This window comes from Rhinoderma darwinii, chromosome 1 (assembly GCF_050947455.1).
Source record: "Rhinoderma darwinii isolate aRhiDar2 chromosome 1, aRhiDar2.hap1, whole genome shotgun sequence".
NCBI classification, from domain to species: domain Eukaryota; kingdom Metazoa; phylum Chordata; class Amphibia; order Anura; family Rhinodermatidae; genus Rhinoderma; species Rhinoderma darwinii.
This window is the reverse complement of record NC_134687.1, coordinates 137405277-137428233: the sequence shown is the minus strand read 5'-3', so window position 1 is coordinate 137428233 and position 22957 is coordinate 137405277. Positions and strand designations below refer to the sequence as shown.

The 22957-nt window shown below is 43.9% G+C and overlaps 1 protein-coding gene across 2 annotated transcripts in view; it reads left to right on the top strand.

The window, feature by feature from the left end:
• The window catches only part of IL15 (interleukin 15), a 115886-nt gene extending 114047 nt beyond the window's left edge, over window positions 1–1839 (top strand). For both annotated transcript variants that reach the window (XM_075849699.1, XM_075849698.1), the window contains exon 7: window positions 1021–1839. In XM_075849699.1, coding sequence (XP_075705814.1) covers window positions 1021–1119 — 99 coding nt within the window. In that variant the 3' untranslated portion in view covers window positions 1120–1839. The remainder of the gene's footprint in view (window positions 1–1020) is intronic.
• The last annotated feature ends 21118 nt before the right edge of the window (window positions 1840–22957 follow it).

Genomic DNA, 22957 nt, shown 5'->3' with positions numbered 1-22957 from the left:
ATATACAGGGAGGTGTGTGACATCATATACAGGGAGGTGTGTGGCATCATATACAGGGAGGTATGTGGCATCATACAGGGGGGTGTGTGGCATCATATACAGGGAGGTGTGTGGCATAATATACAGGAGGTGTGCGGCATTATATACAGGGAGGCTGTAAATAGTGTCTAGATGAACATGTGACTTTCCTTTGGGTGTTTTCAGGGAGCTGGTACAAAAAAAGCCTGACCAATGAAATTCATCCGTTTTTTGACGGCCATGAAAAACTGCTGCCCCTTTATTACAAGGTGAGGTAGTGCTGTAATTTCTCACTCCTCACAGACAACACAGCTCTGCTACTTAGATGCTGCTCCGCAACTGGCACTATATCATCGGCTGGCCACCATGTGAAATACCCCCCTCCATGTAGAGTAGAGTGCAGTGGAGAGGCATGTGATGTGGGACATCCCATACTACATAGAGGGGAGATAACCTTGTGTTCATTGTACGGAACCTCACAAGAGCAGGAGATAAACATCAGGAGTATGGTTATGTGACTTCATGTGAGACATTTCAGCTAGAGAAATCATGCTGCAGTTAAACCATCTGTTCACATTTTTTTTAAAGATAGCAAAAACCCCTTTAAGCTCATTCGGCCAGCAGCTATTCCCGAGCCGAGCATGCATGTTTTTTTTTAATCGAGAGAGGGGAATAAGTTGCTGCCAGATCCCTCTGGCAAATACTTGTCTCCGACAGAAACAAAAGATCAGGAATGTAGAACTACAATATGCCCGATGCTTCTTTTCACCGAAATCTGCTGTCGGGGGGAGAGTCTAAAGTGCTGCTGATTGTATAAATAGCCATGTGCAATTATCGGCCCGCATCATGTACCAGCTATGTTTCATCTGGTGAAATCATATACTGTATGCTAATATTATGAGCAAATTTAAATATAATATCCAAATGCATGTATCGTAAGATTTTCGAATTTGGTTAACTATTTCAAACTTTATACTTACTATTTTTACTTTTCTCCTATAGACTGGCAGCTGTAAAAAGTGTGAAGAATATGAAGAGAAAACTTATCAGGAATTTATAAAAAGCTTTGAGTCAATAGTCCAAAAGATGAATGTTCAATAATGAACAGCCTCTTTTCTCAGCCGCAGCAGTGTCATCTGTAGAAACAATGAAGATGTGAGAATGTTCTTATTAAAGGCTACGTAAACCTTTTTCACAGAAAAAGGTCTATCAGTGTATTTTGTATAACTTTGTAAGTACTTTTTATAAAAAATTTGTTTTACTTTTTTAGATACTCTATACAGAGCAGCTGTATCTAGCGCTATTTACTGAATCCGTCAGTCCTGCTGACATGACTGGTTCAGTGTCGGCGGGTCCTGCGTGTCTTAGATTACAGGTGGATCCTGCATGTCAATTACATCTAAGTCGATAACTTAGGACCCACTGTCACTGAAGCTGTCAGGTCCACAGGACTGACTGATTCAGTAAATAGCGCTAGATACAACTGCTCTGTATAGAGAATACAGAGCAGCTGTATCCCCCCAAAAAAAAAAAGAATTTTTAATTAAAACTATTTAGCAAGTTTTAAGTCAATGTGTAAGGTCTCCATTTCGATCCATTAAAAAATGAATAAAACAAAAGCCTTGATGCCAGTGTGAACTGAGCCTAAAATGTAAAAATGTAACCATTTGTATCTTAATAGAAATGTTTTATATACAACAGATCATACGTTTGTATTTTTATACTGACTGCAATAAATTGTTTATTCAATATAAATATTTTACTTAGATTACTAATGTATCTCTATCAAATGATAAATCTGTACATTGTTTTTCTAAACATCGGCAGATCACCATGAAATAAAGTATTAAAGAGAATGTTATGCTGGTTTTATGTGAATAAAGCTTATACATTATATTATGAAACGGTATACCAACTATATTAGAAAGTTTTATACCAGTTTCTCTGTGTTTAAGATGTCTGCTTTCTGTCATCGAGTGGACACTTTCTTGTAAATTGAAAACCTGTTCTGATCATGTCCAACTGTCTCAGGTGCATGGCTTGTTATGTTTAAGGGTATGTGCACACGATAGCAGGCTTTTACGTCTGAAAAGACAGACTGTTTTCAGGAGAAAACAGCTGCCTCGTTTCAGACGTAAATGCTGCTCCTCGCATTTTGCGAGGCTTCTCTGACAGCCGTAAATTTTGAACTGTGCTTCATTGAGTTGAATGAAGAACGGCTCAAATTACGTCTGAAAGAAGTGTCCTGCACTTCTTTTGAGGAGGCTGTATTTTTACGCGTCGTCGTTTGACAGCTGTCAAACGACGACGCGTAAATGACAGGTTGTCTGCACAGTACGTCGGCAAACCCATTCAAATGAATGGGCAGATGTTTGCCGACGTATTGTAGCCCTATTTTCAGACGTAAAAGGAGGCATAATACGCCTCGTTTACGTCTGAAAATAGGTCGTGTGAACCCAACCTGAGGCTGGGTTCACACGACCATGTTACGTCCGTAATGTACGGAACGTATTTCGGCCGGAAGACCCGGACCGAACACACTGCAGGAAGCCGGGCTCCTAGCATCATAGTTATGTACGATGCTAGGAGTCCCTGCCTCGCCGCAGGACAACTGTCCCGTACTGAAAACATGATTACAGTACGGGACAGTTGTCCTGCAGCGAGGCAGGGACTCCTAGCATCGTACATAACTATGATGCTAGGAGCCCGGCTTCCTGCAGTGTGTTCGGTCCGGGTCTTCCGGCCGAAATACGTTCCGTACATTACGGACGTAACATGGTCGTGTGAACCCAGCCTAAAGTGATTGTCCGTCTGTTTTCCACATTGAGAGTATGTTCACACGCAGTAGCAAAATACGTCTGAAAATACGGAGCTGTTTTCAGGCGAAAACCGCTTCTGATTTTCAGACGTTTTTGTAACTACTCGCGTTTTTCGTGGCGTATTTTACGGACGTTATTGGAGCTGTTTTTCAATGCAGTCAATGAAAAACGGCTCCAAAAACGTCCCAAGAAGTGACATGTACTTCTTTTTCGCGGGCGTCTTTTTACGCGCCGTCTTTTGACAGCGACGCGTAAAATAACACCTCGTGCGAACAGAACACCATAAAACCCATTGAAAGCAATGGGCAGATGTTTGGAGGAGTAATGGAGCCATTTTTTTCAGGCGTAATTCGAGGCGAAAATGCCCGAATTACGTCTGAGAATAGTGCGTGGGGGCAGATTTTCAAATGCAAGCTGTTTGGGATGCTTTTCAGCACAAAAAACAGCGCCCATGCTAGTCGGCGCTGTATTTTTAGCTTCCCATTGCTTTTAAGGGTATGTGCACACGATAGCAGGCTTTTACGTCTGAAAAGACAGACTGTTTTAAGGAGAAAACAGCTGCCTCGTTTCAGACGTAAATGCTCCTCCTCGCATTTTGCGAGGCTTCTCTGACAGCCGTAAATTTTGAGCTGTGCTTCATTGAGTTGAATGAAGAACGGCTCAAATTACGTCTGAAAGAAGTGTCATGCACTTCTTTTGAAGAGGCTGTATTTTTACGCGTCGTCGTTTGACAGCTGTCAAAGGACGACGCGTAAATGACAGGTTGTCTGCACAGTACGTCGGCAAACCCATTCAAATGAATGGGCAGATGTTTGCCGACGTATTGTAGCCCTATTTTCAGACGTAAAACGAGGCATAATACGCCTTGTTTACGTCTGAAAATAGGTCGTGTGAACCCAGCCTAAGGGATTTATGGTGTGGAATCCGCACCACGATAGGTTAGGAGACTTTATTTTTTTTTTCAGAACTGCTGTATTAGTTTCAGCAAGCAGAAAAAAGCAATTTGAAAGCTAAAGGTTTTAAAAGCGAGGTGTTTTCCAACGCGGAATCAGTGTGCAAAATACGCCATGTGAACATGGCCTTAGAGACCAAATAAGGAGAGTGCACCATCTTTCATGAAGGAGTTAACCCTGAAACTATTATAGAAACTATGAGGCCAAGTTCAGACATGCGGATAATCGCGTTGCCTGCGTCGTTCCGCTGGAGGAGAGGGTGGCTGGTTAGAGGAGTTTGACCAAACCTGCAACGCTGGAGGAGAGGGTGGCGCGGTAATGGGGACAGGTGAGTGCTTGTTTAAGCGTGCGGCACTACCTACATGGGCACTGTGTCACTACCTACATGAGCACTGTGGCACTGCCTACAAGGGTGCTGTGGCATAATTTACAGGGGCAATTCAGTACAACCTACATGGGCACTGCTGCACTGGCACTGCCTACATAGGCACTGTGGCCCTACCTACATGGGCACTGCATGTGGCACTACCTACATGGGCACTGTGTGACATTACCTACATGGGCACTGTGTCACACTATCTGCAGGGGCACTGTATCTACTTTGGCAGTGTGTGGCACTACTGGGGCGCTGGTATAACTTACAGGTGGTAGTGTGTGGTACTATCTACAGCTGGCACTGGCATTATCTACAGGGAGCAGTGTGTGGCACTCTACAGGGAGCACTGTGACACTATTTACATGGGCTGTGTGTGGCACTACAGGGGGCACTGGCACTATCTACAGTCAGTGTGTGGCACTTTCTATAAAGGATACTGTGGCACTATCCACAGGGGGCAGTGTTGGGCACTATCTACGCTGGTTTTCTGCTTTTTTACGCTACCAGTAGTGGTCAGCAGATACCCACTAACCTAGTCCTTTTTTTATTAGAGCATGTAATATAAAGGGCTAGGCTGCTGGATAAGTGCAGAACAATACTCAAAAATACAGAGGGTAGTGGGAGTTTGGGAAAAATAACTTATTTGGAAACTCCCATTTAAAAATTCTGCGTTTTCCCTTTCACACTGCAAATCTGCAGCGAAGTAGAATACAATACATGTGGATGGGGTTTTCAAAATCCCATCCACATGTAGCAAAATTGAGGTAATGTCGCAGAATTTAACTACGGATTGTGCAAAGCATAGGGTAATATCTGCACTAAAATCTGCATGTTACACATGCAGATTTAATTGCAAATATTCTTGGAGATCTGTGACAGAAAAAGTCCCATCGGAAGTAAGGTGGACTACAGAGGTACTAGTTGCTAGTATGGAAAAAAAAAACACACTGTGTGCTGTAGAAAACGGAGGAAATAGTGTATCACGGGATCAGAAGCCAGAGAGAATAGGAGGTTAATGAGGACCAAAGTGTAAGAGCCTATCCCATTTATTAGGAATGTAGCAAAACAGAATTTCAAAAACGCTCCTAGAAGACAATTAGAGCCGCAGCCGCTACAGATGGAGAGTTGTCAGATGAAAAGTTAGTCACTAGGCAAGGCAAACTAGCTGAGATGTCGAGTAATATACGTAAAGACTGGGGCAACACACCCCTATCCATAGGCACTAATAAGGACAAGAGGCTAGTGATATGCCATCACTTTAAAAAAAATGGGAATAACTATTTAAGTCTTGTAAATTTTGAGGTGGATCAATCTTGCTCTCCAGCCCATCCCACAGATGCTCAGATGGATGACGATATGAGGAATTTGGAGGCCAAGTCAACACCTAGAGCTCCTTGTCATGTTCCTCAAACCATTCCTGAATAATTTTTACAGTGTGGCAGGGCACATTATTTTTTTTAGGTAGGTAGAAACGTGCCAAAGTAACATGAATGCCAGGACCCAAGGTTTCCCAGCAGAACATTGCCTAGAGCATCACTTTGCCTCCGCCGGGTTGTCTTCTTTCCATAGTGCATCCTGGTGGCATCTCTTCCCCCAGAGTCCACACGATGTAACAGAAAACATGATTTATCAGACCAGGCCACCTTCTTCCTTTGCTCCATGGTCCAGTTCTGATGCTCACGTGTCCATCGTAGATGCTTTCGGCGGTGGACAGGGATTGGCAAGGGTACTGTGACCAGTGTTCGGCTATGCAGTCCCAAACACAGCAAGCAGCGATGCACTGTGTGTTCTGACACCGGTCTATCATATTGAGCATTAACTTTTTTAGGAATTTGTGTTACAGTAGCACCTCTGTGGGATTGGACTTATGGGTATGTGGACTAGCTTGTTCACCCCTGCACCCAATCATTTCTTAAGGGTAGATCAGGCATTGAATTTTATTTACTGAACCATTTGAGGGTATGTGCACACACACTAATTACGTCCGTAATTGACGGACGTATTTCGGCCGCAAGTCCCGGACCGAACACAGTGCAGGGAGTCGGGCTCCTAGCATCATACTTATGTACGATGCTAGGAGTCCCTGCCTCGCTGCAGGACAACTGTTCCGTACTGTAAACATGATTATACTACGGGACAGTTGTCCTGCAGCAAGGCAGGGACTTCTAGCGTCGTACATAAGTATGATGCTAGGAGCCCGGCTCCCTGCACTGTGTTCGGTCCGGGACTTGCGGCCGAAATACGTCCGTCAATTACGGACGTAATTAGTGTGTGTGCACATACCCTGAGTGTACCAGCCACTTCTACATTAGTCTTTGCGAGTATTATTTGTTTTCCAATAGCTCATCATAGAGCATTCCCCCTTATGTTTCTCTAACAATCCACCAGTAATTGTGTGCTACGAAATAAATTGGCTCACTCCCTGACATAGAGTCTAAAATGTGTAAACTGCTGTTTTTACAGTGGCAGTGGGCAGGGCTGGCTTTATATTGGATGGTGCACAAGTACGGTACCTTCTGTTGCCCAGCCCCCATATAGTATACAGTCTACAAATAATCATACCAAAAATTGTGGCCAGATAAAAGTGCCATCTGTTGGTTAAATAACCCTTCCATAGAGTTGTCTAAATAATGCTAAACAGTGCCACCACCACCATACACTGCAAAAATAATACGCTGTACAGAGATCACAGTGCCATACAATGCCTAAATACCATCACACAGTGCTCAAATAATACAAGCATACTTTGACCAAATACTAGCTATATACATGAAGTTATAACAATGCTATATAATGTAATAGTGATATAAATTATTGTTATTTGTGGTGGTCACAATCCTCGTGTGCCAGGTCATCTGAGGCACTCCTTGCAGCAGAGGTGGCTATTTCTCCTTATGCAACTGCACAGGTTTCACAGCCTGGCAGTGGGCCCTTTTACATACTGGTCCCCTGTAAGTTGCACAGGTTGGACATATGGTATGTCTGCCCCTTTAAACGCTGCTTTGTGCAAAACATTGTAAAAATATCAACCAATCTTATGCAATGCATTTGCGTATTTCTATTCTTGGACCATACTTTAATGCTCTTTACTTGTTCACTTTTGATCTCTAATTCAAATATTAGCCACTCGTTCACTGATCTTAAAACGAAGTAAAATAACTGCTTTTAAATATGGACTGTTTGCAGAGGCTTCAGTTTTACGGCGGTATGTCATTAATAAGAAAATGGTATTTGAATGTGAACAATTTGTTATAATAATTATTGCGCTTTTAACAAACATTCATGGTGTGCCAATGTTTGTTAATGGCTCATTTAACTTCAGCATTTCTGATAAGTACAAACAAAAATAATGTATTTTGTAATCTGCACAGCTGTTTGTCTTTGTTGATGGATGGAGGCCTAAGTAATAATTGCAACTGTATTTGTTTTTAATTATTCTGTATTTAAGTTTGTCTTTTCAGCAGGATACTCAATGTAAATAAAACCATTATTATTTCCTTAATCCATTAGTGCATTTTTTTCACATTACCACCATCTGTTGTAAGCCAATCTCAAACTCCTAGGAAAATGACTTGTTTCTTCTTTTTCATAGATACTAGTGGAGTTAGTCATTTTAGATGGGGAGATACGGATACTAAATATGTTTATCATTTCACACTGAGACTGACTATGTCTTATCTGCAAAGCGGTTGTACTACCAGGGGTATGAAGAAAGTACTGCTGCGACTAAATTAAGCACAATATGTATGCAGTCTTATGTTCAAATAATAACAATAACCAGAAATACTAATAAAAATACAGAAAGAAGATAAAATAAAAGTAACCAGTAATATATGTTTGCTAGGCATGGTTCACACCATGTTTGTGTTCTTTTTTTTTTTCCAAACTCTTTATTTGGTAAACAAGACATAACAAATCAGTAGACATTCCCACATATCGGGAGCATATATCGCTACGTAGAGCTTTGATAACATTCTCAAAAGAAAACATAGTGATAAAGGTTCATTTCTATACAGATGTTGCGAGAGTATCTCATCTTATCTAAAACATTGTTATATCAATACTGTAAATGATATTTATGAGTACAGTGTAACAATAAAATACTAACAACAAGTAAACCAAAATCTACCAAACATGGTGCAGCTATCCATAGTAAAGAGTCTATTTCTGTCCTAAACTGATGTGTCCTCCAAACTAACAGAGGGCTTTAAGCGATTTCTATGAGGTCCAACTGATCCACTGGGCTTCACATTGTGGTAATCTGTTTTCCAGAATACTAATTAATTTCTCAAATTGGTGTATTTCCTTAATTTTGTTCAGCGTCCTTGGGAATGGGATAGATAGTGATTTCCAGCAAATGGCTACCGTCCATTTGGCTGCTGATAAAATATGCGAGATAAATTTTCTATTTATTTTGGGTACATCAGGAATTTCTGCATTCAGTATCGCTGTCCAAGGGGTTAATTTGATTTGTAACTGTAATTTAGAATTGATAAGGCGCTCAATTCGTTTCCAATGAGCCTGTACTACTGGACAGAACCACCAGATATGAGCCATAGTGCCCCTCTCCCCACAGTTTCTGAAACAAGCATCCGAACTACCTGGAAACAATTTTGCTAATTTGTCCGGAGTAAGATACCACCTCGTTAGAATTTTATACGATGTTTCTTTAATATTATTCGATTGAGATACTTTAGCTGTGTTATCATATATTTGTTGCCACGAGGTCGAATCTGGTATATTTCCCAGCTCACGTTCCCAAGCCATCATATATGACGTAGGACCATTATACGTTTCACTTCTGAATTGGGAGTACAAAACTGAAATCAGCCCTTTCCCCCTTGGGGAGTCTCGACAATTAGCCTCATAGAAGGTTATACTAGTGTCGCTTGGTAAAAAGACAGATCCCAAGAGAAGATGGTGTATTTGTAGATATCTAAAATATTCCCTGAGCGGGATTTGAGAATCCTGACGTAGGGCCTCAAAAGAAAGGGATTTACCATCTTTGCACAAATTAAGTAATGAAGCGAAGCCTAATGAGGTCCACCACTGGAAGGCCTCCGGGTGTAATCCCGGCGGAAAGTCAGGATTAAGCAATAATGGTTATAATGCGGATGGATTAGACATAAATTTAAACTTTTCCCGACATATAAACCAAAGTGTGAGGGAGTGTTTGATAATGCTATTTTTGATGCCAGAAATGTGAGATCTTAAAACCGGAGACCACATCAGTGCCTTTAGTGAGGATGGAGATGTAGTAAGGGATTCAATCAAAACCCATCTTACGGTGCTGGGGTCACAGTTCCATGCTGCGATCTGTGAGATTTGTGCCGCATAGTAATATAATTTCAGGTCCGGAAGACTAAGTCCCCCACTAACCGTGGAGCGATGTAAGGTGGACTTACCCACTCTTGATCCTTTATTCGCCCAAATGGATTTATTTATTATCCGCTGTATATGTGAGATGGCATAAAGTGGAACCCTAACGGGAAGGGCCCTAAATCAATACAGCAGCTTGGGTAGAATGGTCATTCGAACTGCAGCGAGTCTGCCCAACCAAGATATATGGTACCTAGACCACTCCTCTAATAATTTCCTGATAGATGCAATTTTTTTAGGGTAGTTACTTAAGTATAAAGTAGTTGGATCTCTAACTAGAGCTATTCCTAAGTATGTCATGTGAGAGTGTTTCCACTGAAATCCAAAGTTAAGTTTTAACAGGTCCACCTGTTCCATCGACATTTGTATCTGCATTGCTGTGGATTTAAGCGGATTTACTATTAACCCTGAGTAAGCCCCAAAGCGGGTAAGAGTGTTCATGAGATTTGGTAAAGAAACCATTGGCGTTGTAATGAATAAAAGCATATCATCTGCATAAATGCTAAATTTAAACTCATGAGATTGCTCCCTGTATCCCTTAATGTCTGGATTTAGACGAATATGCTGTGCAAGAGGCTCCATGGCGAGAGCGAACAAGAGAGGAGACAACGGGCATCCCTGTCGTGTCCCTTTTTGTATCTGAAAATAAGGAGAGTATTGACCTAGGAATTTTACTCTAGCTTGTGGAGAGTGATATACCGCCCTGATAGCGTCTAGGTACGGACCCCTAATGCCAAATTGTGTAAGTGTGCTATATAAGTAGTTCCAGTCCACCGAATCAAATGCTTTCTGGATATCTAAGCTCAAAATTAGTAATTGGCGTTTGTACGTAGTAGCATGAAGAATAATATTGTGAGCCAATCGAATATTGTCCGTTGCTTGTCGTGGTGGTATGAAGCCCGTTTGATAAGGAGAAATTAGGGAGGTCATATATGGTGCAAGTCTATTTGAAAGTATTTTAGTAAATATCTTGTAGTCTACATTAAGTACTGATATTGGACGTAAATTTGCACAGTGGGTTTCATCTTTTCCAGGTTTTGGAATGAGTGAAATATTAGCCTGTGAAAATTCAGGAGGGGGTACTTCCCCTGCCAGAAGTGTGTTGAAATATGTGGTTAGATGCGGTGTTAATGTCTGTGAAAATGTTTTGTAATAGAAAGCGGAGTAACCATCAGGGCCTGGACACTTGGAAGATGTGAGGTTTTTTATGCTTTCAGTGACCTCTTCTGCTGTGATCGGGGAATTAAGTTGTAATCTTGCCTCATCTGTCAGAGATGGAAGCGGGTGTGTTGAAAGCCATTCAGATAAATCTGTGGAGTTCAAGGATTGGGGTTTGCTATACAAAGCACTACAGAATGTACTCATGGTGTCTAATATATCAAGCGGATTGGTTGTTAGTGTTCCCGTGTTGTTATGCATGTGGTAAATTTGTTTACCTCTAATGTGGGAGTTTAGTTTTCTGGAGAACATTGAGGTAGCTCGATTGGAATATGCATACAATTTTGCCTTGCCCCATCGAAGTGCTTTCTCAGCCTTGCTCTCCTCCAATGCTCTAAGAGAGCAGCGAGTTTCCTCTATCTGAGCTTTAATCATAGTATTTGGTTTATTAATATACTGACGCTCTAGTCTTGTAAGGGTCGATAGCAATTTATTAAGAAGTTGCAATCTATCTCTTTTCAATTTTGATCCTTTTGCCATTAGTACACCTCTCAACACTGCTTTATGTGCCAGCCATATTTGAGCAGAAGAAGTATTTGGTAGGGAATTAATGGCAAAATACTCTTGTAGAGCGCTGGATATGGATGTGACTATTTCTGGATGAGAAAGTAGGGAATCATTCAGCCTCCATGATGGCGGACGTGTGACGTTGCCAATGCAAACTTGGAGTGAGTGGATATTGTGGTCTGACCAAGCACATTGGGTGTATACAGTATTATGTGGTCTAACAGATAGCTGGGAGGAAGTTAGGATGTAGTCAATCCGAGAATAACTGTCATGTACTGCGGAGTAAAACAAGAATTCCTTATCTAGGGGATGATCTTGTCTCCACAGATCTACGAGAGATAATTGTTCCATCCTATACATAAATGATTTCGGTGCTGACTGTGCATTAGCTTGGGGACGGCTTCTATCCCATTGGGCATTCATCACTATGTTGAAATCCCCCCCTAGGATAATGTAGGAGTCGGAGAATTTCTCCAGCTGTTTAAAGAACTTAGTAAAGAAGGAGGTTGCTGAATGGTTAGGTGCATAAATCGTTGCAAAGGTAATACGTTGTCCCGCTAGTTGTCCTGTAAGGATTATGTACCTACCATCTGAGTCTATTATGGAGTCAGTTACTGTAAATGGAAGTGTATTTCTGAAGAAAATGGCTACTCCTTTTTTCCTTGTGTCCGAGGTGGATAAGTAAACTCTCTGGAACATCTTATCAAAGTATTTTGGGTAACTAGTATGAGTAAAATGTGTTTCCTGTAACATTATAACATCGCCATGGAGCCTCTTGTAATTATTAAAGGCCATTCGTCTCTTCGTTGGGTTATTAAAGCCTTTTACATTATGTGTAATAACAGTATATGCCATAGAAATTCGATAGAGTTACATTATTTAGATAAGCAGACAGTACTTTTGTATGTAAAATATAGCTGCAGCCAACGCAAATAACATCTTTTACAGTTAACGTCAACATAAAACAACAAAAGTGGAGTGCGGCTAAGTGCCCTCCACGTGACCCCATTCGGGTCTCTTTCTCTTTCTCAACTTGCTGAACAAAACCTGCGCTCGATAAAACCGGCTCTGAGCAAGTTCAGCAAATCTAGCACAGGGGCGTCACAAGAGTTTTGGCTGACCCACCGCAATATCAAGCGGATTATGCAATGTTAGACAAGTAAAAATGTAGAATTAGCTTAAGTACAATATTTACCAGCAGGGCAGTCTATTGCCCTATATTCATCCAGGGTCCTCCCCCTCCCAGCCGGGAGGACAAGGTCCCATGGAGAAGGGGAAAAATAAACCAATACAAAAAAAATGTCCATAGCGACCATACAGATTATTACATCAGGTATACGTTACAAATATATTTTGCCACCCTCCGTCTCAGGTCACAGTCGGTGTTCTTGATCTCAGTGAAACTGGTCCTGCAGGAGGAGTCATATGCAGTTGTCGGCGACGTGCTGTTGTCCAAATGGGTTCCAACGGGAGGCTTTGATGAGGACGATTAGCTGATTCTGGAGTAGGAGTCCCTTCTCTGAGGCCTAGTCGAGAGATCAGTCTCCATCCCATATCCAGTGCTGAGATAATATGCGGAGCACCCTTGTATTGAAAGGTCAACCGGAATGGAAATCCCCATCTGTATCTGATTCCAGCCACTCTCAGAATGTCCGTAAGAGGTTTCAGTTGTCTCCGTTTTTCCAAAGTAACTGGAGAGATATCCGCAAAAATCTGTAGCGGTTCTTGTTTAAAGGAGGGTGGAGTTTTTTCTCTTGCCGCTTTAAGGACCTCTTCCTTCACTGTAAAGTAGTGAAGTCGCAGAACTATGTCCCTTGGACTTTCTCCAACCGCCGGCCTGGGTCGCAGCGCCCGATGTATACGGTCCATCTGGAATTGATTCGTCGGGACATTCGGTAGTAGGTATGTAAAGAGTTGTATCGCATAGTCCCTGAGATCCTCCACCATTTCTGAGACTCCTCTTAAGCGCAGGTTATTCCGTCTAGATCTGTTTTCTAAGTCTTCCAGATGAAGATGTATCGATTCCTGAGAGGATTTCATGAGATCAATTTCGGTTTTGAGTTCGCTGTGCGCTTTAACCAACTCGTCATGTTTTGTTTCCAGAAGATCTGTGCGAGTGCCAATTTAAGTTATCTCCATGGTAAGATCATGCGTCGCTCTTTGTAATTCGGTATGAAAAGAGGTCTTCAATTTCTGGTACAGTGCGTCTATACACGTTGTTAGGCCCTCTTTCGTAAGATGATCCTCCCTGACCATTTCAGGCGCTATTGAGGGTGGAGTTCTTTTTGGAGATCTCTGTGGTAAGGGGACTGAGTCACCCGCCATTGAGGCCTGTGATGCTGACATATCCGAATCCGTATCCTGAAATATGGAAGGTAACGAATTTCTGCAAAATATATCTGGGATGGAAGATCGAATTGAAGCCACCTTAGAAGACTTGCCCCGCCTCGGCATTGGATCGTATTCTTCAGGGGACCTTATAATCAGATAGGTTGTATGCAGCTTATGTAGGTCCGTGGTAGACAGTTATGCGGTGAGTCAGATCATTGTAGTAAGATTAAGGCATCACATAGAGCTTCTCAGGTGAAATAGTGCAGCACTGTGGCCACTTCTGTAGTGGTTTAATAAAATGTATTAGTTTAACAGAGTATGGAACTCCTGCCTTGTATTGCTATAATGTGCTCCGCTGCGGAATGGTCTGCAGGTGGATGCCCTCACTAATCCAGGCCCCAGTCTCTCAGACAGTGGTAGGCCGCAGCTGGTAATGTGGCTGAGAGAGTCTCTAATGTCCCTTGACCATAGGAGAGGGTCCAGTTGTGCCCTGGGTAGTTGGGCAATGAAGTAGGGGAGATTTGGGAAGCCCACCTGGTTTCCTTTGTCTGCTGTGGCCATGTCCGGACTTCCGAGTTCCGTCCGGGTCAAAATTTAGTCCCCGGCTCCGGCCGCGTGTGTAGGCCCCGATGTCAAATACCTCCGTTTTTGGCCCAAAAGCCTGGATTTTGCTCGTAATCGTCTAGGGGGATCCAGTTATACTGTGGGGTTTTTACCCCGAAGCTCGTCCAGAGGAGGATGCCTGCTATTTTTCGCCGGGATTCTGGAGCACCATGTAAGTGCGTCCGTTCAGCCTTGCCGTCGTAGCCACGCCCCCATGTTTGTGTTCTTTATCAGAAGTATATATATACACTATATCACTATCACAGAATATAAAGCCAACAAATAGCCTAATCGCCGATCACAGAATATGTAGTTGCGAATAAAACACAACTTTTAATCCTAAAGGGTAAAATATTACAAATACCCCACATTAAGTCAATACAAATAATTCACAAACACAAATAAACCCATCCAACCTCAAATTAATCTCAGGATCAATAACACAAGGATGTGTCCAAATGAGAATAAAGGGCAACAATGCTTAAATCACCAAATTCCTATGGCTGCAGAGCATCAGCTTGGAATAATATCCCACAACTAAGTCCAAAAAAGGGACAGAGGTCGTCTCACCCTGTCACACCCTGACTACAATGCCTAATCTGAGCCCTAAAGAAAATGAGAATAATGCCTCAAAAAGGGTAAACCCTCTGATACCTCCATCATAATCAGCCCCATTGGTCCCCTACGCGTTTTCTCAATTAATGTTGGTTGATTCATAAGGGGAACAAAGGGAAGAGAAATGTAAAAGGTTGGATGGATAAGACAGGTTTCCCTGCGGAGGCATCCTAGTGCTTTTAAGATTCACATTTGTAAAGGGAGCTTTGCCACAAGGTCTCTCATTGTCCTCCAAAAGGTCAGAGAGCAATCTTTCCCCTGCTAAATTTTCAATTGGGATGCCTAAAACTCTCCAATTTGTCATGGTAGAGACAATGCTTGTGCCATCTAAGTCTGTTAGCAACGAGACTGATGTCTAAAACCCAACTTAATCAATTAAATATTGAAACTGGGACAAATGAGAATCCTCTACCCATGACTGGCCTTGTTGGCACAGGGCCCATTTCATGCATTACTCAAGGGGGTGAACCTTGACCTGGCGAATTCCAGGCTTGTTGCCCAAACTTCTTGAAAGGTTGCTGAACAGAATGAAGCTTAATTTGGAATTATGTAGGCAACTGTCACTTGGACACTCTACAGCAGGGGTCCCAAGCACGCAGGCCGCATGAGGCCCCTGAGGCTGTCATCTGCGGCCCGCGGGACACAGAGCCGCTAGTACAGGCTCTGCTCCGGGACTCTGTGGAATTCCCGGACATCAGTGTCCATATATGGACAGTGTCTTCAGGGTCTTCCCTAGAGCGGAGTCCCAGGCAGAGCGCTAGTACAGGCTCTGCTCCGGGACTCCGTGGAATTCCCTGACATCGCTTTCCATATAGGGACAGTGTTGTCAGGGTTTTCCCCAAAGTGGAGTCCCGGGCAGAGCACTAGAACAGGCTCTGCTTCGGGACTCTGTGGAATTCCCTGACATCGCTGTACATATATGGACAGTGTTGTCAGTGTCTTCCCCAGGGCAGAGCGCTAGTATAGGCTCTGTTCCGGGACTCCGTGCTGGGGAAGACCCTGACAACACTGTCCATATATGGACAGTGTTGTCAGGGTCTTCCCCGGAGTGGAGTCCCGGGCAGAGCGCTAGTATAGGCTCTGCTCGGGACTATGTGGAATCCCCGTACATCGCTGTCCATATATGGACAGTGTTGTCAGTGTCTTCCCCAGCGTGGAGTCCCGGGCAAAGTGCTAGTATAGGCTCTGCTCCAGGACTCTATGGAATTCTCTGATATCGCTGTTCATATATTGACAGTGTTGTCAGGGTCTTCCCCAGCGCAGAGTCCTTTGCAGAGCACTAGTATAGGCTCTGCTCTGGGACTCTGTGGAATCTCCTGACATCATTGTCCACATATGGACAGCGATGTCTAGGGCTTCCCCAGAGCTGGACAGTGATGTCAGGAGCACAGCTGGAGTCCGAGGCAGAGTGCTAGAAGCGGCTCTGCTCCGGGACTCTAGCTCTGGGCAAGCCCCTGAGATCACTATCCATATATGGCACTGTGGCAACATCTACAGAGGGCACTGTGGCAGCATCTACAGAGGGCACTGTGGTATTATCTATGGGTGGGTGTGTGGCAGTATCTACAGAGGGTACTGTGGCAGCATCTACAGAGGGCACTGTGGCAGCATCTACAGAGGGCACTGTGGCATTATCTATGTGTGGGTGTGTGGCAGTATCTACAGAGGGCACTGTGACAGCATCTACAGAGGGCACTGTGGCAGCATCTACAGAGGGCACTGTGGCAGCATCTACAGAGGGCACTGTGGCAGCATCTACAGAGGGCACTGTGGCAGCATCTACAGAGGGCACTGTGGCAGCATCTACAGAGGGCACTGTGGTATCTTCTACAGAGGGCACTGTGGCAGTATCTACAGAGGGCACTGTGGCATTATCTATGGGTGCGTGTGTGGCAGCATCTACAGAGGGCACTGTGTGGCATTATCTATGGGTGGGTGTGTGGCAGCATCTACAGAGGGCACTGTGGCAGTATCTACACAGGACACTGTGGCAGTATCTACAGAGAGCTCTGTGGCACTATCTTAAAAGGGGCTGCCCAATCTTGACATTTGTGTGTCTGCCAAACGCTGCCAACTGAGCATTTAGCATTTAACTGAAAAACTGGATTGTTTTAATGGGGCCCGTCAACTTCTAATTTTTTCTATATGTGGCCCACTTACCCAGCCGAGTTTGAGACCCCTGCTCTACAGCAATGTTATTTTACACTGATTTAATTATTTAGGCACTATGTGATATGGGGGCACATTAATATAAGGTTTTGCACAGTGCACTTTCCAACCTAAGGCCAGCTGCGCCTCTACCCAACACTTATAGGCAAGTTTTGATAGTTGTAAATTGACTAGCAGAATGGGTAACGACCTGTAAATCTGTGCAAGGTGAAGATTCCTGGAAATTAATGTTACTACACCTATCTGATGTCTGACATGTTAATCTTGGGCAGTTTACTGAGTTGTTATTGATGATGCCAAAGTCAAGTTATTTTCAGTATATTGTCTTTTAGGCTTGGAAGTGTCAATAGCCCTTACTGGAAACATCAACATCTGGTCCAGGAAGTAAGTATCCTTAGTCCCTTGTTTTAAAAAACTAGAACCTTGGTTGGTCAAATGTATCGAATTCCCTCTGTTGCCCCTTCCTATACCTTGTGTACTAGCGTACCTTCCTGAATTCCATCCTCAGACAGTCCTGATTTCCTTTTATAACAAAGCTGTATGCCCTATTATCTTTTAAGTCCCATAGATCACATACAGTATAAATTGATTGTGCTTACGTTATTTCAAATGGAATTGGAAGTGTACAATAATGCTGAGTATTTATACTGTTGCGGCCTATGCGTGAGGAGCTCATCGCTGTCAATCAGTATACAATGAGAACTTCTTTAGTAGAAAAATCAGGTTCCCCACTGGAACTTCTGCACAGTTTCATTGTGATCTTTCAACTTCTTGTTTAGGACAGGGGCGTAGCTAGGGGGGGGGGGGCAGGCGGGGCATGTGCCCCGGCCACAACTACAAGGGATGGAAAGGGGGGCGCCGACCTGGGGAGTGGAGGCATGTGCCCTCCGGGCCAGTACCCCCATAGACATTTAGTGCTATGGGCAGCGCATGGGACAGAAGTGGGAGCTGTGTAAATGTAACGTAAGATGTTCTCCTGCACAGGCAGAACGTGTGTGCTCCGGGCGGCTGCATTATATGTCACATGTGACGTCATATAATGCATCCGGCCATACACTCTGCCTGTGAGGAGAACACCATTGAAGTGTTCAGCCCCAGCTAGCAGACAGGCAGGGAGGATGGAGGAAGAGAGGGGGAGGAGCAGTCTTACACACAGCTCTCCTCCTGCCGGCAACCAGTGACCCCCTCATAACATCAAGATCCCTCCATGGAGCTCTGGACTGTGTGTGTGTGTGTGTGTGTGTGTGTGTATATACCGTGTGTGTGTGTATATATACAGTGTGTGTGTATATGCAGTGTGTGTGTATACAGCGTGTGTATACAGTGTGTGTGTGTGTGTGTGTGTGTGTATATAGTGTGTGTATATACATTGTGTGTGTGTGTGTGTGTGTGTGTGTGTGTATATACAGTGTGTGTGCATATACAATGTGTGTGTGTATACAGTGTGTGTGTGTGTGTGTGTGTGTGTATGTATACACAGTGTGTGTGTGTGTGTGTGTGTGTGTGTGTGTATATACAGTGTGTGTGTATATACAGTGTGTGTGTATATACAGTGTGTGTATACAGTGTGTGTGTGTGTGTATATACAGTGTGTGTGTGGAGGTGTGTGTGTGTGTATATACAGTGTGTGTACAGTGTGTGTGTATACTGTGTGTGTATACACAGTGTGTGTGTATACAGTGTGTGTGTGTGTGTATATATACAGTGTGCGTGTATACAGTGTGTGTGTGTGTGTGTGTGGAGGTGTGTATTTGTTTATAAATAGTTTTTGTGTGGGAGGGAGGATTTGACTGTAAATATGTGTGGGGTGAGGGGATTCTGTATAAATAGTTTTAGTGGGGAGATTGGATTTGACTGTATGCCTTATGCACACTTCCGTCGACCGTTGTACTGCCGCTAATGATGGTTCTGTGAATCACGGACCTCACACGGATGGCTTCCGTGTGCAGTCCGTTGTTTCACGGACCAAATCAATGCAAAGGCCGTCCCGTATTTTTGAGGGAACGGCCGCACGGTTCCGTTAAAACAACGGAAGTGTGCATGGACCCATTGAAATGAATGTGTCAGGGTGCTATCAGTTCAAACAACGGATAGCACCCTGATGAAAAAACCTTAAGTGGGCATGAGGCCTAAGGCGTCAAGCACACATCCGTTGCCATTTATACGGCTGCATATCACGGATCCACAAAACAAGGAGCGCACATAGAACTATACTGCTTGTAAAATGTACAAATGGCTTTATACTTCAGTTACATTAAAATAGAAGTGAAAAAAAAAGTTACACCTCATTGATTGCTTGAGAAAGCAAACATGGTGAGTGGGAAGGAGATGTCGGGAAGGAGTTGGGGGGGGGGGGGGGGCCAAGCTGAGTCTTTGCCCCGGGTGCAGGAGTACCTAGCTACGCCTCTGGTTTAGGATCTTAGAATCAAACTCTCCTCCTCGAGCAGAATCTGTATAAAATGCGAGGAGCTATTTGTGGCCTTTTTCACACACCGACTTACCAAATTTGTATTCCAGCATCAATTAGCAGGTGTCAGGGTAATGCAAAGACCCATAGCATCAATCCCCTGCCTCATATAACTCTCCAGGGACTGGATCTCCCACCATGATGCTATATGCTTCTTATAGCAAACTGTCAAATCATTATTATCTTCCGTAAATGAGGGAGTGTATTTTTTCTGTACATTTGTATCTGACAAGACGTGACAGAGGAAACGCTTAGGGACCTATAAGGGTATGTTCACACGATGAGAGGCATTTACGTGTGAAAAGACAGACTGTTAACAGCTGCCTCGTTTCACACGTAAATGCTCCTCGCATTTTGCGAGCCGTCTGAGACGCTCGTAAATCTTGAGCTGTGCTTCATTGAGTTCAATGAAGAACAGCTCAAATTACGTGGCAAGAAGTCCCCTGCACTTCTTTGCCGAGGCAGCCAATTTACGCATCGTCGTTTGACAGCTGTCAAACGACGACGCGTAAATTACAGGTCGTCTGCACAATACGTCGGCAAACCCATTCAAATGAATGGGCAGATGTTTGCCGACGTATTGTAGCCCTATTTTCAGGCGTAAAACGAGGCATAATACGCCTCGTTTACGCCTGAAAATAGGTCGTGTGAACCCAGCCTAAGGGTATGTGCACACGATAGCAGGCATTTACGTCTGACATGACAGACTGTTTTCAGGAGAAAACAGCTGCCTCGTTTCAGTCGTAAATGCTCCTCCTCGCATTTTGCGAGGCTTCTCTGACAGCCGTAAATTTTGAGCTGCTCTTCATTGAGTTCAATGAAGAACGGCTCAAATTACGTCTGAAAGAAGTGTCCTGCACTTCTTTTGACGAGGCTGTATTTTTACACGTCGTTTGACAGCTGTCAAACGACGACGCGTAAATGACAGGTTGTCTGCACAGTACGTCGGCAAACCCATTCAAATGAATGGGCAGATGTTTGCCGACGTATTGTAGCCCTATTTTCAGTCGTAAAACGAGGCATAATACGCCTCGTTTACGTCTGAAAATAGGTCGTGTGAACCCAGCCTCAGTGGGCTGATTAGGATATGCAGGGCAGGAATCCGGTGGGGTTGCCCCAATAATTCTCATTTTCTTTAGGGCAAAGATGAGGCATTGTAGTCCGGGTGTGACAGGAAGAGACCGCTTCGGTAACCTCCACCGGGTATGTGGACCCACTGGGCTAACAGAGTAGCTGCTGGCCAGACAGGTATAGGACAGTCAATGGTAGATGGTATGTTGATGGCAGGCTGGTGCCGGATTACTGGAAGGAGACTTGTGCTCGAAAGCTTGAAGCAGGCTTGTGCTGGATTACTGGAAGCAGGCTGGTGCCGGATTACTGGAAGCAGGCTGGTGCTGGATAGCTGGGAGCAGGCTTGTGCTGAATAACTGGGAGCAGGCCTGTACTGAATTAGGGTATGTTCACACTCAGTGTTTTCAGGCATAATTCAGGCTTTTTACGCCTCGAATTACGCCTGAAAAAAGCCCCTAATACACCTACAAACTGCCCATTGCTTTCAATGGGAATTACGATGTTCTGTTCCCACGAGCCTTTATTTTACGCGTCGCTGTCAAAATACTGCGCGTCAAATTACGGCTCGTCAAAAGAACTGCAGGACACTTCTTGGGACGTTTTTGCAGCTGTTTTTCATTGACTCTATAGAGTACAGCTCCAAAAAAGGACGTAAAAAAAGCAGCGAAAATCGCGAGTGGCTTAAAAAACTTCTGAAAATCAGGAGCTGTTTTCCCTTGAAAACAGCTCCGTATTTTCAGAAGTTTTTTGCTAAGCGTGTGAACATACACTTACTGGAAGCAGGTTGGGGCCAGATAGCTGGAAGCGGGATTGTGTCGGATAGCTGGAAGAAGGACTGGTCACGGACACTGGACTCAGGATACAGGATTGGACACGGACATAGGTTTCAGGGAACAGGCTACAGAACCTTCGAAGACTAACACAGAGTAAGGCCTTATTCACATGAACGGGTCCGTTTTGCGTGCGCAAAAGTTCAGTGTGACATGTGTATGTGGTGCGTGGCTGCGTGATTTTCACACAGCCGGCATCATTATGACACTATGTTTTTATGTGATGACACAGTAAAGAAGAAGGGGATTTTATGTTTCCCTTCTCTTCTTTATCAGCTGTAGCACGAATCATGCGCGTCACCCGGAAGTGCTTCCGTGTGCCGTGCGCGATTTGCATGCACCCATTCAGTGACGGATTAAGTAGAACATGGGCCCTGGGCTGTTACCCAAACTTGGGCCCCCCTTCCTCACCGCCGCCCTGCCGTAACTATTTTTAACACTACTTTTTTGGGCAAGCATTAACAGTGTTACGATTTCCCTTGTCACAGGGCTGTGTCCCTACATACTGAGAGTATCACACTGTGCAGGGACACAACCTCCTGACAAGGGGAATTGTCTATCAGTCCTGGACTGCAGAAAGACTTTTTGTGAAATACAAAGATTCCTATAATAAACATGTCAGGAGAGGTGACAGATTCTCTATAAATCTAGTGACTCACAGGTGACGACGTCTCAGATTCTAGTAGTTTTTTTCCTCTTTTCTTCTCCATCCGGTCCAGCGCTCACGACGACTTCTCCCGGCCATGACTCATTTCTGCAGAATTTGCCACTCAGACATCTCCTCACTTTTCCAACATTTCCACACCTATAAACGAAAATAAAGTTATCATGGTGCCACATACTGTGCCCCTAAATATAATAGCACCAAACACTGCGTGCCTGAATATAATACCACACACTGTAAAACGCCACATACACACAGCCCCCTGTACATAGTGCCACACACAGCCCCTGTAGATATTACACACCCCCATAGATATCGCCATACACAGCCCCCTCTATATATCACACATCCCCCCGTAGAGGGCGTTACACACAGCCCCATATAGATAGTGCCATACAGCCCCCTGTAGAGAGCGCCACACAGCCCTCCCCCTCTTGTAAATAGCACCAAAAAGCCCCCCCTATAAAGAGCGCCACACACATACCACTGTGGATAGCACTACACAGCCCCCCTTTGTATATAGTGGCACACAGCGCTCCCCCTTGTATATAGTGGCACACAGCGCTCCCCCTTGTATATAGTGGCACACAGCGCTCCCCCTTGTATATGGTGCCACACAGCGCTCCCCCTTGTATATAGTGCCACAAGGTTATGTACACATTTAAAAACTTTATATCATAATTTTATATATATTTATATATATATATATATATATATATATATATATATATATATATATATATATATATATATATATATATTAGTATGTGTGTGATTGATTGATTTTATTAAAAAATATTTTCACTTTTTGAGATACAGCTGCTTCGTATCCTGTATCCGTCAGGTTAGCAGGACTAACAGGATCAGTGACACGCAGGATCCACCTCAAAACTATCACATCTAAGATTATAATTTAGCGCAGGGCCCGTTTCACTGA